The sequence below is a fragment of the Amborella trichopoda genome, chromosome 6, assembly GCF_054954075.1.
Source record: "Amborella trichopoda isolate Santa Cruz 75 chromosome 6, AtrichopodaSantaCruz75HAP2 v2.0, whole genome shotgun sequence".
In the NCBI taxonomy this organism is placed as follows: Eukaryota; Viridiplantae; Streptophyta; class Magnoliopsida; order Amborellales; family Amborellaceae; genus Amborella; species Amborella trichopoda.
The window spans coordinates 38,459,563-38,477,186 of record NC_142341.1 but is presented as its reverse complement, the minus strand read 5'-3'; the positions used below and the strand labels follow the sequence as shown (position 1 = coordinate 38,477,186).

Below are 17,624 nucleotides of genomic sequence, written 5' to 3'. Positions count from 1 at the left end.
TCATATACAGAAATATCTCGATCCTCATTAAGAAATTCTCATAACACGCAGAAATATGGCAATAAGAAGTATTCATGCCTTGGGTTAAATCAATCAGGAGGTGATCTCACCGACCCTGACCAAGGAACCCCAAAAGCCTTTTCGCTATAATGCCCATTAAACCGTACCTCATGATATTGGGTTTTGTGACTCTATAGAGATTTAACTCTAGATCCCAGTTTGCACAGATCCGACTGGTCATATATCCGTGATCACTTCCACTATGACAATGAACCACAGAAAATCTCAGTGTTAAGGCTTTGAAATGCCACAACCCCAACAAATCTGAAGGTGCTAGTCCTGTTTGGTATGTGTTTAGGCATGTGTGCTGGTTCTATCAGATCTTTTTGTGGATCAATGACTAGTCTAGTTGTTATTTCATGGACAATCTTTATTGCTTACCTTAAAGGGGGCCAAGTTTGTGAGCAATTTTTCGTTTGCTTTGAAGTACTTTTTGTTAAAAAAAAGCACTTTTTATTTGCTAGCTTGTCCAGCATAGCAAAAGCCAGCCTGCCTCGGTGCCTAAGTTGGCTTCCTTAAGGCAAGGTGGAACAAGTCTGCCTGCCTACAGTGACGCAGCCCACCTTAGGGGCTGCCTCAGCCTCCTTAGTCCAACTTCACCCGAGAGCAGAGAATGGCCTATGGTGAAGGTCAACATTGTTGTTTCGCCCCATTAAGATGAGGGGAAGAAGCCATTAGGTGTGTTCCAACCCACATGCCTCTCTAATCCTTTTTATGTGGTATAAACACATGATTAGACTTAGGTTTTTAATTGTTTAAGGTATTCTGTACTTATGAACTTGTGTTTGTGAACATGGAATCATCGTCAACTACAGGCAATGTACTTTTGGTATTTGAATTCCTGATGGTGTGTCACTACACGTGGATATTTATTCTTAGTTCTATGGATGGTCGTGTAATGTCAACCTTAACATTGTATCACCACACGCCAATACAACTCCCCCAATAGAAAGAGTGACATTTTTCAATGGAAAACTATATATATGGAATGACATTTTTCAACAGAAAACTATGTGTATACACACTAGCAATGCATTTTTATTGTCTTTTAAAAAGTCTGGAAATTGAATTCTCGAATACGAATATTATTCATGGCTTTGTTCCTGAACAAACTTGAGGTTAAAAAAATAGATGGCAAGGCACTGCCTCACGCCCTTTTATACATTGAGCATGTCCTTACGAAATAAATAGGTTTGAATGAACTGTATCAGAAAGTCTATTATACTCGCACACTAATCACATCATGGGTCTCACAGGCCTTGCTCTGCTAATCCATTTCCTGTCAAGCAGCGAAAATCTTAATGGTTGGCTCCAGCACAATCCTTGTGCTGCCTCCCTTCCGGTATGGAGAAAGAAAAGAGACACACGGCCCTTAAGAAGGGGATGCTATCCGTGCCAAAAGTACTTCCCCTTGTGGTGTTATCTAATGCATCTTAAGTCTCACTCACAAATTTCATGGACTGAGCTAGTAACCGGGAATGACCTTTTTGGGTGCCAGTGTCACTTGAGTATGTGTTGTGTGCAAAGATCTATTTCATTTGCTAGATAATATGATACTACGATCTTATCTATTTGGTAAATAAGAAATTATATATATTTGAGATTCACTAGTTTTACCAATATTGTTGGATAACTTGCTACAAGTTATTTGTTTCAAACATTATTTTCGATGTATTTGTTTAAATATAATCATGATATGTCAATTATGAAAAGCTTAAACCAATTCTATTTCAACCTATTCTACTTTCATCAAATTTTATATTGATGGCTTACCTAACTTCTTTTGTGATGATTAGTCAGTATTTTCGTGCATTATCACATCTTTATGCTAGTCTTTTGTATCAAATACATGTGACAATGTTTTATGTGAGCACTTATGTGACAATGTTTTATGTGAGCACTTAGTGTTAAGTGCAGATGCTATTTACACTTTGTATTGTAGTTCAAAAATGTTGTGTTTATCATTAATTTATTTTAATTTCCAGAACAAAGAATACAGTGTTCCATGCTTAAGTGGCATTTCCTTCTGTAGCATCATGTTTGTGAACTTGTTTTGTTACTTGTTAATATTAATGCTTTGAGATTGTGGGAATTTTTCATATTGTATCTGCCTAACTTAGTCTATCTTATACAGTTTTCTGGGGGGCAGCTGGGCGTTAAATTCAATCCATTCTCAAAGGTAGGATATGAATGACATTTCTATCTCCAATAGAATACAATTAAGGATTGCCCTAAAAAGCGTTTGCGGCTATCTTTCCTATTTTAATCAAATATCTAGTTGTTTTGCTCAACCAATCATTATATAGTCCAACCAATTTAATTTACTGTTCAACTGGATCCGTGGTACACAGATACCTCAAAATGGGTGTCTTAACCATGTCCAATATTTAGAAAACAAATCATAAAATAAAAAAAATTGATGTTGAAGCTTTGTTAGCAGCTATATCCAATGCATCATAGAGTGGAGTTCTTTAAGTAAATATTTTGAAGAAAATTACGTGAGCAGTGTGCATGGAAATGAAATTTGTGTAGACCTTCAATGTGGATACATCACTTTCTTCAGTTTCTTGTCAGAAGCTGATGTGAAATTGAAAATGCCATGTAATTTATTGATATGATGGAATGCTCCTTCTGATAGAACTTAGTTGAACTTTTCAAGATATTTTTAATCTCTGAATTTTCTTGATTATCAGTTGAAAGATTTTGATTGTATTGAGTTTATAATTTGTATTTATAGTGTTGAATTTTCTTGGTTTGGCAGTTCCCCCCATGCTATAAAGATATGAGTTTTTGGATCAACGATTCATTTACTGAGAATAATCTTTGTGAAGTTGTCAGAGGTATTGCTGGGGATCTTGTTGAGGAGGTAAGTGTGCATTGGTCATTTTAACGACCTTCTTGCATTGTGGATTGTTTATGTTTTAAATATAATAAGATGTCATCAAGCTGTTGGAAATGTTTTAGTCATGTTTGTTTACATTATCAACTTAACTACAATAAAATTACCCAAAAAAAAAACAGCAATAAAATCTACAACCAATAGAGAAAATGGATATTCTGACAATTAGATGATATGTGGGTTATGAATTAAAAGATGAGCATGATTAGGTCCTTATTCTGCAATTATTAGATAGCAAAATTTCTAAGGGGGCTTGTGTCTGTTGGACCAAGTCCCAATTGAGAGGGTTTTGGTCACAAATGGTGATCATGATTCGTGGTTGCATCTCATCTGCGGCATTTTTGGTATTGATCAATGTAAGTGCCAAGTTCTTTTCAATCTCAAGTGGGTTTTGCAAGGGTGACACACCCACCCCACGCTTCCCCCCCCCCCTTCCCAAAAAAACAAAAGAAAAACGTATTTTGGTATTAAAGCTGAAATCTTTTCCCTAGTGTCTACAACCACGACCTTATTAATGGTTTCCATTCTTCAAGAAATAGTCCTATCTCTTATAGCGCACCGACGATCCGTTCGTAATTTGTGATGCTGTCCCTCAGCAAGTAGAGAACCTTTGGTTTTTGCGTTGTTTCAAAGTGACCTCAGCTTGAAAAGCAATATGAACAAGACCAAGCTCATGGGGTTTCGACCAATGTTCAAAAGTTCGGCCGCCTAGGAGGCCGTGCAGCCATAATGCCTAGACGGGGCTTAGGCAGGCATTCACCTAGGTGGCCAAGGCGCTGCTTAGGCTGTCTCGTCAAGGCGCACGCCTAGCCGGCACCTTGGAACACAATCAATTAATGGGGCAAAGACTATCACGATGCTGTTATTTATTTATTTGTTTGTTGTTCACATAAATTAATCTCCAAAGTGAAACAAGTTTTAATCAGTAATAAGTGCCAACAATGTTCAATAAGTCGGAGGCGGCCACCTAGGTGGTGGGGGGGCTGGGCTGCCTAGGTGCTAAGGCGGCCGCCTAGGTGAAAAGCCGGTGATTTTTTTTAACAAAATTTAGATCCCCCACACCTCCCTCTATTTTATGATATATAAAATTGTGTTTTATTATTTAATAAGTAAGTTTTGTATGTAATATAATGTTAAGATGCTGGAAGCACAGATCAAACCCAAACATTTACAACTTTAGACTAACTATAAGCATTAAGCAAATATTAAAGTAACTAATAAAATAATTATACTTTGTGAATCATTCATGAAAAAAACACATTGAACATACAATTATTAAACTAACTAAAAAAATAATAATCCAAATAGATAATAACATATCAAATATATATCACAAAGTATCAAAGAAAAAATACAAATAGAAAAAAATAACATCGTTAGACATTAAGGAAAAAAAAATACAAAACCTAATGAAAACTATTGAAATATATCAACCTTCTTGAAGTGGACTCGATTTTGGGCCAAACCGAAATGTTTGGGATCCCAAATCTCCTCTTGTAAGCATTGGGGTTGAATATCCTTTAATATCGTGACCATTTGAGGATTTAAAAAAAAATATCGATCTCTCAAAAAATCTTCAAATCTAGTTTTTTTCAATTTTCTCACTCTAAAGTTCACTAAATTTGTTTTTGGGGGCAAGAATGACCCCCCAAATCCTTATCCCCCCTTTTAACAGGGTAAAATGACTTGTTTTGCTCCCACCTGAAATTGTTTTTCCACCATATCCCTGCAGGCCGCCTAGGCGGGCGGCTTTTACCGCCTAATCGGCTACTTGATTGCCTAGGCCGGCGCCTAGTTTTGGTGCCTAATAGTAGCCGCCTTAAGAATGCCTAGGCGGTCGGGCAGCCAACTTTTTGAACATTGAGTGCCAGATATCAAACTTTAACTGCGGTTTATGGTTGAGTTGGGCAAGAGAGCAGAAACAAATAAATAGTTACACGTGTGCTGTAAAAAATACCATGACTTACATGTGTTGGGCAAGAGAACCATGAATAAGCAAATAAATACTTGCACATGTGTTGTTGTTTATTAAAATATTAGGATGGTACTGTAGCCTCTGAAGACATCGCCCCATGTAAAAATTTGTTTTTATGCGTGTAAGTTGTTGGACATAAATGGACATACAAGGCAGTTGTTTATAAAAACATTAATAAACAAATAAATACTTACATGTTTGCTGTCAAAAATGCTATGACTTACTCTTTTTGGGCAAGGAAACTATGACTTACACGTGCTGTCCATGACATGCATGAAGCTTTTGAGGAACGCGACTATTTGAGAGAGTGTAAGGACACGAGTGATGGGAGAGGATCGACGCTTAGGATAAGATTGCCTTTGATTAAAGTTTGTAAAACAAAAAGGAAGCATTTGAGGACTGGAGTGTGTGCTGTGTAACTTTTAAGCATGTGAGAGAGGGGGGGAGGGGCGGCCAGGGCCTTGCACCCGTTTCCTTGCTCCTGGGTGCCCACTTAGGTGACCAGGCCCCCAAACCTCGACCCCAAATTACTGTGGAGGGGCTGGCAATAAGCATAGGAAGTGTGTAGGCTCAATACAAAGTAACTGAGTTTGCCTCCCTGCATAGTTAAACTGAGGAGGCACCAATTGGTGGGAACAGTGGAGAAGTTCGAGTGAAGATAGGCATTTTGGAAAGGTCATTTATTTTTGCCTACGGGAGATTCAAGTTGATCAAAGCAACTCTATCCAATATCCCATTGTTTTAGATCCCTCTCTTTAGGATGCTGATGTCAATGGCTGCAACTAATGAGAAACTTCCTTTGGTTGGGGGCCGAAGGGCCGAAAATTTTTATCTTTTGTCTTATGAACTGGGAAACAGTTTGTAAGCCAAGGAAAGTGGGTGGACTAGGTATTAGGTTCCTTAAGGAGATGATGTGGCTTTTTGGAAAATGGTGGTGCTGCTCTGCCACTTAGGTTGATCATCTTTGGAAGACGGACATTCAGCATAGATGTGGTTGTGAGGAATCAGGTTGGTTGCGTAAACTTGCTAAAAATGCAGGAGCATGGGGAGCCTGAAAATGTGTCACGATGGTATTCATTCCTTCTTTATAGGGATTTGAATTCTTTGCTAAAGCTGGGAATGGAATTCGAAATCAATGGGTGGGAGATTGCAAGTTGGAAACTCAGTTCTCTAACCTGTTTGTGGTAGCTTCTGACAAAGTTTGTTGCATTTCAGTTGCATATGAGATTATTAGGTACCAATTAGTTTTGTCTTCAAGATTCTGTCGGGACCTAAATGATGTTAAAATGAGAGAGCTTGAAGACTTGCAGTTGCATCTCGATTCTTACTTCATCCTGAGGCAGGCTCATGGTAACGTGATGAGGAGCCAGCCAAATTAGGGTTCTTTGTTGTTACCTCATATGATCAGCTTCAACCTGGCAAATCCACTGCATCCATGGCCGCAAGGTATGGCGAGCCCCTATCCCCCCGAAGAATCGTCATTTGTGTGGCTTGTCATTTGTAAGGAGGTCCTTGCAGTGGATCATATCCTGTGAAGAGGGATGCACCTTCCTAACAGATGCATTATGCGCAAAACAATGTGGAATTAATGAACCACTTGTTCCTCCAGTGCAGCATTACCAACTAGCCTTTGTCCCTCCTCGTAAAAGTCCTTTTGATGTGGTGGAAGTGTGCCATGAATCCACCAAACAACTTTTCACTGCTTAAACTCTCCTGATGTCAGGTTCCCCCTTTAACAGCAAGACACACAGGGGTAAGGGTTTTGGACATAATTAGGACCATAGACCGCCTAACCTTAGGTCAGTCAACCAACACACGCACACCCATTGTAGTGCATAATTCACTATGCTTCTTTATTCACATGCTTTCGTGGCCTTTAAAGGCCACAAAAACCCAACGGCAAGGTATAGACTGAATTCAAATGTCTGACATATGAAGGAGGCCGAAGTTCCAGGCCTGTGGTTTTACTGAATCAAGTACTTTACTTAGCAGCACTCTATAAATTTATTATCACTGTGGTAGCTTATTTGTAGACCATGTCACATGTGTAAGTGCTAACATTGTTGCAGATTGTAAAATACATTTACCCATATCTTCAAGGGTGGTAATTGCCATCTTTTTTCTTTTTTTTTTTGGGTTGAAAGAGGCATATTTAGTTGTCGGATGTGCTGTTGAGGACAATCTTCTTTGTAGATTTTGACATTTTGTTCATATGAGTATGAGGTTTATGTTAATTTTTTATTCTTGAACCCTAGCATCCTCACATGAGATCAGTTGGGGAAAGCCGCAGTTTTAAAAGGTTAGTAGTACGTCATGTTCTCAAACTCTTCCCCATACTGAATCTCAAACTGATTCTTGCCTCTGTCTCCAATTTTTTAGGTGAGACTTTGTCCAGGCTTACCGAGTGAATTAGGTTCTGGACCATGATAGTCCTGAGCCAAATCAGCTATTTTGAACAAGGTTCAAAAACAGGGAGGCGGCTGCCTAGACACAAGGGCGGCCTTCGTTGACTTTTTTTTAATGTTGGACCCCTCACACCATCCCCCAATTTATTGAATATAAAATTGTCATTTTTTTTATTTAATATTTAAGTTTTATATAAAATATATTGTCAAGAAGTCGGAATTATTTAATAAGCATTAAGCAATTGTTAAACTAACTAATAAAAACAATTATGGGGAGTAAAGTTATGGTTTATGAATCATACAAATAAATTCACGTATAAAACTAAAAAAAAAGAGTATAAAAACAATATTCATTCGATTTAGGGGCAATGGATTTTTTTATTGAATTGTTTTCCCAAAGACCCAAACTACATGTCAAAATGGGAAAATATTAATCCAAATAGTTAATAACCTACTAAATATGTATCACAAAAAAAAATACAAATAGCAAAGAATAACATCATTAGACATTATGAAAAAAAAATACATAACCTATTAAAAACTAGTGAAATATTCCAACCTTCTTGAAGTGGAATCGATATTGGGCCAACCGAAATGTTTGAGTTCCCAAATCTCCTCTTTTACAACCACTATAAGCCTAAAAAAGATTGGGGATGAATATCCTTTAATTTCGTGACTATTTGAAGAGGTTGAAAAAATTTCGATCTCTCTACTTGTCTTCAAATCTTGTTTTTTTCAAATTGTTTCACTCTAAACTTCACTAAAAATGTTTTTGGGGGCAAGAATGGCCCCCAAAACCTCTTTCCCCCCTTTTTAAGGGGTAAAATAACAATTTTAGACATTGGCTGAGTGCCATTTTCCGCCATCAGGCCAGGCGGGCGAGGCGGCGCTCGCCGGTTACGCTACCTAGGCGAGCGCCTTGGGCGTCTTGGCAGACGCCTAGATGGACCTGCCTAGAACGTGCTGCCTTGCCCACGACTAGGCGGTTTTTGAGATGACTGCCTAGCATCAAGGCGGCCGAATTTTCATTCATTGCTTTTGAATATTCAATTTTACATCTTAAAGGGATAAATATTTTGTTGAGAAGAAAGGAATGATGGTGCTTTATTTTATATTGTCCAATGGCATTATGTGACCTCTAAGATGGTATAAAAGGCTGTTATATGAGGCCATATAGAGCTCATAGTTGTGCCATATCTTGATCATCTGATGAGTGACGGTTTCATGGCCAAGTTTGAAGCTATATTGGGATCCTATTAGGCTTTATGATTTGGAGTGAGAAGTTCCTTTTGATATGGATATGATTTGTGATGATATGTATTATACTATTGCGACGTGCACTCTCCAATGCTTGTTTGCCTTCTTTTGCGTTTCTTACACAGCACACCATACATTGAAGGAGGCCATCTTAAAAAAAAGATTTTGTTGAATGAAAGAAGTATTTGTATGAGAACAACGAACTATATATACATGATTGCAATTGTCTAAAATTCAATTCGAGTATTTAGTAAACCTATAGAAGGCTGAGTCCATATCCAAATGGTTTTCTAGTTGATGGATGCCTCCTGAACCTATTATTAAATAAAGGAGTTAACGTAGCCAATGTTTTTCTATATATTAATTGTTTGCTAGAATCTGATTCTGTCTATTGATTGTTAATTTTGATTGCAACCATAATACTGCTCATGAAAAGAAAAACATTGTATAAATATGACATTCGTGATGCGTTGACCATAAGGTCAAGTTCTTGCTCCAAAAGGCACTATGTTGGAGTGGGCTTTAAGGAACTTCAGATAGTGGGCTCGGACCTGTAATGTACCTTTCTTGCAGAAATCTCATTTCTGGGATTGATACCCGAACTCACCATTGAAAATTGAGGATACAAGATGGTTGCAGATCTATATATATATATATATATATATATATATAGGAAAAAGCTTGGGTGAGCACATTAGCTCATGGAATAGTATAGCCCAACAGTCCAGATTGAATCTAGGCCTATTTGCCGAACACGGATGTTTCGTAGTATTTTTAATTTTTTTTTCTACATATTCAAATCACTTGAAATTTTAGGTGTGTGTTCTTTTCATCAAGCCGCACCTAATAAAAATATAAAAAAAATAATTCGTTATTTGTTTTGACCAAAATACCCCTGAAAGTTTTGGGGGTATTTTGGTCAATTTAGTTTATGTAAAATATGTTTTTGATATTTTTCGAAGACTCACCTATTTTTGATGTACATACGCTTTAAATTTCAAGTGATTTGGATTTATAGAAAAAATTTTAAAATTCAAACACTACCGGACATAATGATTGTCAGATCGGCGCAGGTTCAATCTGGGCTGTTGGGCTCATTTTTTTCCTGTGAGCTAATAGGCTCACCCTAGCATCTTATATATATATATATATATATATATATATATATATATATAGAAAAAGTCTTCCCAACGCCTATAGGTGAAATGAATAGTGATTTCGCCTACCTTCATCACCATCAAAAGTTCATCGCACGGTCACGATTGTCCAATAATGTTTCATTTTTCAGTTTTTTTTACAAATCAGAATGATTTGAAATTTGAAGCGTGTGTACATCGTAGTGAAACAGCACACCTAATAAAAATATAAAAAAAATAATTCACAAAAAAAAATTTGATTAAAATACCCTTAAAACGCTTTAGGGGTATTTTAGTCAATTTAATTTTTTTGAATTATTTTTTTATATTTTTATTAGGTGCGTCTCACTAAGATGTACACACGCTCCAAATTTTAGATCATATTTTGATTTGTACAAAAAAAATGAAATACTACCGGACAATCTTGACCATGCGATGAACTGTAGACGGTGATGAGGGTAGGCGAAATCGCAGTTCATTTTCGCCTATAGGCGTTTTGTAGCATCTTCCATATATATATATATATATATAGGGCAATGATTTCATGTTCTGTTGTGTAGTAATATGATGCAACAACCTTAAAAAATCATCTTATGGCCATTTGTTTGATCCAAATTTTGAAATATACACTCTTTTCATTTTAAGGAACAATCACAAAAAAATGAAAACACAACCTAGATAGTATTTTTTTAGCCCAATTAACATTGGCCATTCATTTTGGTGAGATGCTTAGATCTAGGCCTTAGAAGGATTTTTTCATTTTCAATTTTTTTGGATGGATTTATTATCATTAGATGAACAATGTCAAAAAAGAAAAAATGATTTTGAATTTATAAAGGTTAAGATCTTGAAATTCACAAAATGAATGGTCTAGATTCGTTTTTGGAGGGGACTCATTTTGACTATAGCTAGAGTTCAAATTGAACGTTTTTATTTGGGGGATTGATTATTGAGATGAAGAGAGTGTGTGCAAAATTTGAGGTCATACAAATACCATAAACATGGTTTCTAGAAGTGTCGTTGCATTAATCAATGATACAACCGTTGCATTGGATCATTGTTCATATATATATATATATATATATGGAAGCTACTATGCAATGCCTAAAAATGAACAGTATATTCGCCCGTAGGCTTAGTGCAGCCCGATTTTTTCGGACAGCGAGGATTAATGACTGTCATGGATTTAGCATGTTCGTGGCTGTACCCCGTCATGGACATAGCATGTCCATGGCGGTAAAAAAAACATGCGGAAACCGCCACGGACCACGCGCTGTCTGTTGTGGCTCCGTTCAATAAAACGTCACGGGCATAGCATGTCCATGGTGAGGCGAAACATTGTTCAAAATCTCCTATAGGCGTTTTTAGTAGTTTTCTTATATATATAGGAAAAAGTTTATGTAAAGATGCAACCTTTACCTCTACAACTACGGATGCACCTCAAAAATCCATCGGAAAAGATAGTTTTAATGTTGAAAAACCCTTTGATTGATCATCTTCACATCAAGATGTATGGCCATGCAAAATAAAAAGATTTTAAGTATCAGAAATAGTGTATTTTACAGCATATTATCTACATTGTTCATTTTCAAGATTTTCATATGTTTATAGATCTATTTGATTTTAATAATTTTTGAAATTTAAAATTTTATAATTAGATGTAAAAATATATTTAGATGATCCCAAGAACATTTTACATCAAAATTATATACCATGATAAAATTTGAGGGTTCACCTTACTTCTATAGCTACGGATGCATCCGTATGCTAACTGCACCCATATATATATTTATTCATGAAGAATTTCTTAGCATGTTTGAAGGCTTAGGATTAACACGAGGCTGTGAAATGTTTCCTTTTTCTTTGAAGGCGCTGATGGCTTTTATTGAAAATGCACTAGTTATTATTTGTCAGGTACGTTTGATTGACAACTTCAACAAGAAAGGAATGACAAGTCACTGCTATAGAATTGCTTACCGATCAATGGAGCGCTCTCTGACAGATGAGGAGATAAATGAATTGCAGGTAAAGTCTCTACAGCTATACTACGCCAACCTGTAGTCACACATGCCTCGCTCATGCATGCAAGGCAGAATGTGCACTTGCCTGCTCTCTCCTCTCTTCCCCCCCCCCCCCCCGCCCCAAAAAAAAAAAAAAAACAAAACCAGTGGCCAATGTCGTTATTCTGTGAAATGCACAGAGTCTCGTTCCAAGAGATGGTTTTAGATTTTACTTTAGTAGAAGACATGCATAGATTTGAGTAAAGGGAAATGGTTTATTGCTGTGCTCTGGTACATATTTTAAGGATGAATTAACTTTCCAAGGATGAATTAGTTAGATTTTGTTGGTTCTGTATATACTTTCTAATCCTATCAGTGATAATTAGATTGCTCTTGGTTGCAGTTAAATGTTAGAGAGCAGGTGCAGTCGAAGTTGAATGTTGTTCTACGATGAGGTGCTCCACAAACCCGTACGGCTTGTGCCATACTCTATACTGAACCCTCCAAACTCGACCAGTCCTCTTCAAATGAGTCTCGCAGGAGACAATATTGTTCGAAGATAAGCTATTGATAGAATTTCATTTTGTAATCGATATTGTAAATCCATTGATTGACTTGTTAAGTTAATGTGAATTCGAGTTAGGCATGACCTGAGAAGCCTAGTGCATTGAAGTTCACCTTAAAATAAAATATAATTGATGGACTTGCCAACATGCCCGGTATGGTAAACTTCATTAGCATATTCAAGTTTTTGTGCTAAAAAGCGCTTGAATGGGGCCATGGATCACCAAGTCAGTAGAACACATAGCATCTTGATTGGGCAATCCTCCAAGGCATCGGGATTAGTTTTAAGCTCTGTCAGTATGGCCAACGTAAGCCATAGGTTGAAAACCCTCAAACTTTTGAGTTAGCTAACCCTAGCCGGGTCAGTCACCTAGCCCCCAGTGCTAAAAAAAGTGGATCGCCTAGTGCCTAGGCGGCAGTGTTTGTAGTATTTGTATGATTCAAAATTTTGTACACACACTCTCTTCATCTTAATAATAAATCCCTTTTTTCCCTCCTTTTCAAAAAAAAAGTTCAACTTAGACCCTAGATATGATCAAAATGAGTCCTTTCCAATTACGAATCTAGACTATTTATTTGATGAATTTTAGGATTTTAGCGTTTACAAATTCGAAATCATTTTTTTTTTTTTTATATTGTTCATCTAATGATAATAAAGCCATCTAAATAAATTGGAAAAAAAAAAAATCCTTTTAAGGCTTAGATCTAATTATCTGTCAAAATGGATGGGGTATGTTAATTGGGCTAAATATATACTTTCTAATTGTGTTTTCAAAATTTTTTTTTTGTGATTGTTCACTAGAATGAAAAGAGTGTATATTTTAAAATTTGGATCAAACAAATGGCCTTAACATGGTTTTTGAAGATTGTTGCATTATATTACTATACAATTGTTGTATCAAATCACTCTTTTTCAACGGTTGTATAGTAATATAATGCAACAATCTTCAAAAACTATATTGGGGCATTTGTTTGACTCAAATTTTTATATATACACTATTCATTCTAATGAACAATCATAAAAAGAAAAAACTGAAATACAACTTAGAAAGTGTTTTTTTTATCCAGTTAGCATCCATTTTGGTAAGATGCTTAGATCTAGGTGTTAGAATGATCTTCTTTTTTTTTCAAAATATTTAGATACCTCTATTGTTGTTAGATAACAATGTTAGAAAATAAAAAATTAATTTTGAATTCATAAAAGCTTAGACCTTGAAATTCACCAAATGGATGGTCTACATTCATTGTTACAGGGGACTCATGTTGACTATATAGGGTGCAAATTAAATTTTATTTTATTTAGATTGATTATTGAGATGAAGTGAGTGTGCATACAAAATTTCAGGTCGTACAAAACCACAAACATAGTTTTTAAAAAGTATGGTTTCATTATACTATAATGACATGTTGACATGATATCATTTCCATATATATATATATAAGCTGGAGATATAGATTTTGGGTTTGATTCTAGAGGTTAGGTAGGCTCGGGCTTGGTCCAATAGAGGTAACGCATGTAGATTATAAAATTTCGAACCTGGACTCAATAGGTGAGTCCTCTATTTATAGACAAAACAATTCTAGGATCACCATTAGTCGTTTTTTATGCAGTTTGGGCCCTTCAAATTCCATCGCAACTCGCACTAGCTTTGGCGCCACTGGCAATGGCACCAAATTAGTATTAATTACCATTAAATGTTGTCGACAAAATTAAATTCTCTTAAATCACGTGACGTTGGCTCGGGTACATCTTTGTGGGCAGAGTGTCAGAAGCCCAACACAATTTGTAGTGGTGTTAGCATCCTTCGGAGTTGCTTTCTGACAAAATTAGCCACGTGGCATCTTCTGGGTTGGGTATTCTTCTGTACAACTGGCAGACCAATTAGATTACGTTGCTATTCTAATCTGCCTTTGACACCATTCCTAGTGGTGACGATGTCAGTCCATCGTTAGGGCTCCATCGTATGATTGATGGCAGATTTGACATTTCCTTAACGAATATGAGGGTAGCACGCTCTTCCGACTGACATTTGACATGTTAGTACCCGCCAACACATGTCAGTTTGTACTACGACACAGGTCCATACATCTAGACTGCATTCAAGTTTTGACTGATGGAGGCCTGGTATTGGTCCCAGTGGCACCAATGCCCTGGCAATAACGTTGCAGCTTCCAGACTGCTTCCAGCTTGGTAGTTCTGGGTTATGATCTGCCTTTAGGGATGTTCAGTGCTTTCAGCTCTACCGAGTGGTCTGATCTCATGGGATATGGCTTTGGGTTAGGTTAGGAAGGGGTGTGAGTGACTCAAGTTCTGGGTAGCTTGCCAAGGTATTTTGGTCTTCTATTGCTTCCTCAATTGGGATCGAGGTGTCTACACCGCAAAACCTTAAGGGCCCGTAATCCCTCACAAATACTAATTTCTCATTTAGGGAGCTTTAGATACATCTTAAACTTAATTCTTCTTACCACCCATGATCATTCATAGTCATTCAAGCCTAGTAATTTATTTCATTTTTATGGCTTAAACAATAGTTTCTTATGAACTTCTCCACATTCAAACTTTAAGTTTGAAAAAAACATTTAATAAGGGACAAGAGTATTCAATCATTGGGTGTCAAGCTGGTAAGATTGACGGTCGGTAAGAAACTTCATTTGGTTAGTTTTAATATCCTATTGCTTATTTTAGTATTGTTTGCATTTTGTTCTCTTTAGATTAGTTTTCTTCAACTTTCTTCTCGATTCGGTGATATTTACAGCTGGTGCTGCCAACTATCCATATAAGATTTAATCTCCCTATGAGATTGGGTCGTATTTGGATAAAAATTCTGCAGGGCCCCATTCTTTCTCAAGTTAACTAACTTTAGAGCAAATTTGCGCTAGATCTAACATTAGGTTAGGTCGGGATTCAGCTCTAAACACCCCGTATGGTTGTGTCATTGAATCTAGCGATGATGTCAGTAAATGACTCTCTAGGCTCTTTTTGGTGACACTTAAATCATTGGGGATGACAGGCCTTGGCTTTGTTGCTGACGATGGATGGAAAATCATCCAAACATTTCATTGGGGGTTGCATGTTGGTTATCTTTCATAAAGTTTTGATGCAATATGAGGGGTTCTCCTGACATGCTATGTAAGAACAACACCTTAAGCTGATTGAGTCGGTCCTACAATATAAGATCCAAAAGTAGGTAAGTGGTGACATGTGCCTCTAGGTCATCCTTCCAAGAAAACTTGTTTTTAACTTGTGGCTTCTTGTATAAAAGCTTTAGGAGTTGAAAAATTACACGTTCCCATATCTCTAAAGAGTCTCAAAGATGCTTCATATTTGCTTGCCATCGGTACAAGGACAACTTCACTAGATAGTTGGTTTTCTAATATGGTCTGTTGAACTGGGTTTGGTGGATATGACCCCCCTGGACTAACTGATAGACTAGTGGATCTGGCTGCCCCAAAGGCTGAACTGTGGGATTGGCTTAGACTAGATAGGGCTAGTTGTTGGCTTATGGACCTAGCTAGGATATTTGGTTGAGCGTAGCTGGGCTTGTCTTGACTTACCAAGTTTCACAAAAAGATTTCTAAAACCGGGTGTTTACTTATGGATGATTGTGATAGATCTGTTGCACTGCTATTATGGCTAGAACTTTGACCTTGATTAGCTGGGCCTGGTGCCCCTATACTTGGCCAGATGAAGAAGTAGAGATATGACCCCCTTCCCACAATATTAAGCTAAAAGAGGGCGAGAAACCCACTACTAGTAGTTGGTGTAAGCCCACAAGGTAAGCCTTGACTTGAGTGCTAATGGTCCAAAGCTAGACTTGTGGCCTAGTAGGTGGTTCCTAGTTTGGGTGACTACCTATTTTTTTGCTCCAGGGTTAACTTGGTTTGAGCTAACTGGTTGAAGGTGATCTACGGTTTGAACTTCTCACCTACCCTACCTGCACTTACTACCTGCACTTACTAGATTGGATGGTATAACCCTTGTTTAACAAATCTCGGCAGAATGCATGCACCTTAAGATTCATTTGTTATTGACTTAGGCTAAGGCCCTGGTTCTAGCTAGTGTTAGCATGACTAGGTGAGCTATTCCTAAACTTATTAACGCTAGGCATAGTTTCAAAAAGCACTAGGCTGGAACCTATGCGGCCATGGGGTCCAGGCAGCCTAGCACCTAAGCGGGTGCCTAGAACCTGGGTGGCCCAGTTGAAAAAAAAAGAAAAGATAGTTTAATTCAGATAATCCATAAGATCATAATCCACAAGAATTTTGATAATCCACAAGACCATAATCCCAGTTGAAAAAAAGAAAGATAGAAGTCGAGTAGAGAATTTTGATAGGACCATAATCCATATTTTCATACAATGCTAAAAGCTTAAAATAGTAAAACCATACAAGCATACATTGATAGTCTGATACACTGTAGACTGTACATACAAAAGTTAGATAGTAGAACTAGAAATTAGAAAGTAGAAACTAAAAATAAGAAAAAGAAAATATACAAACATTCAAAAAATATACAGACTACAGTCTAGGACACAATAGTCAACATTCAACAGTTAGCACTCAATACCAAGAGTTTTCAGTCGTCATCATCATCATCATAAGGAATATGGTAAGCCTCATCATATGCATCAAATTCGAGGCCATCATCATCAGAGTCATCTCCCTCTTCAATATAACACTCGTCTTCCTCTGTTTCTTCTGAATTTACATCTTCCTCCTAATCTTCTTCTACCTAGTATGTGCAGATGATGCCTTAGGAGTTTTGGATGCTTTACCTTTTTATATCTTTTTGTGCTTCCCTGAACTCAAATATTGTATAATATCCTCCCTGGTAGCTTTAAGAACATTTTTATAGGGGGTAAAATCCCCTTTAATACCAGCAAGGTATTTTATAAACTGATAAATGCCCCCCATTAGTATCATTTCCACAATAATTACATTTAATACAATTTTTGTCATTCAGATTTAGGTTATAGCCATACTTCTAACCCAGATCACCACTTCTAGAAGAACTTGGAGAAGATATTTCCATAGAACAAGGCTCGTTTTCAACATTTTCTGGTTCTTTTAAATTTAGAAATTGTTTAATCAAATCCCGAATAACTTCAGGAACTTTTTTACAATAAGGAACATTCTCTTTAATACTAGCAAGGTATTTTTTGAATCTTTTAGTACTCCCATTGGTGTCTTTTTCACAAAAATTACACGTTATACAATTTTTATTGCTTGCTTTTGGGTTATAACCATATTTCCAACCCGAATCACTTCGTCTAAAAGAAGCAAAAATAGATATATTCAAATTACGAGGATTTTGTTCTTGTTTTTATT

At 36.9% G+C, this 17,624-nt stretch overlaps 1 protein-coding gene across 30 annotated transcripts in view; it reads left to right on the top strand.

Moving 5' to 3' along the window:
- LOC18437210 (phenylalanyl-tRNA synthetase class IIc family protein) overlaps positions 1-12,445 on the top strand; it is a 39,290-nt gene extending 26,845 nt beyond the window's left edge. For 16 of the 30 annotated variants that reach the window (XR_016058302.1, XR_016058307.1, XR_016058298.1 and 13 more), the window contains 4 exons: positions 2,195-2,239; positions 2,822-2,926; positions 11,647-11,757; positions 12,136-12,445. Coding sequence is in view for 13 of the 30 variants with exons in the window: in XM_088870495.1 (XP_088726621.1) it covers positions 2,195-2,239; positions 2,822-2,926; positions 11,647-11,757; positions 12,136-12,186 (312 nt within the window). In the remaining 17 variants the exon portion in view is untranslated. Of the gene's footprint in view, positions 1-2,194; positions 2,240-2,821; positions 2,927-7,189; positions 8,843-11,632; positions 11,758-12,135 lie in introns of those variants that run through there. The other 14 variants (XR_016058310.1, XR_016058293.1, XR_016058303.1 and 11 more) reach the window with 4 other exon arrangements.
- The last annotated feature ends 5,179 nt before the right edge of the window (positions 12,446-17,624 follow it).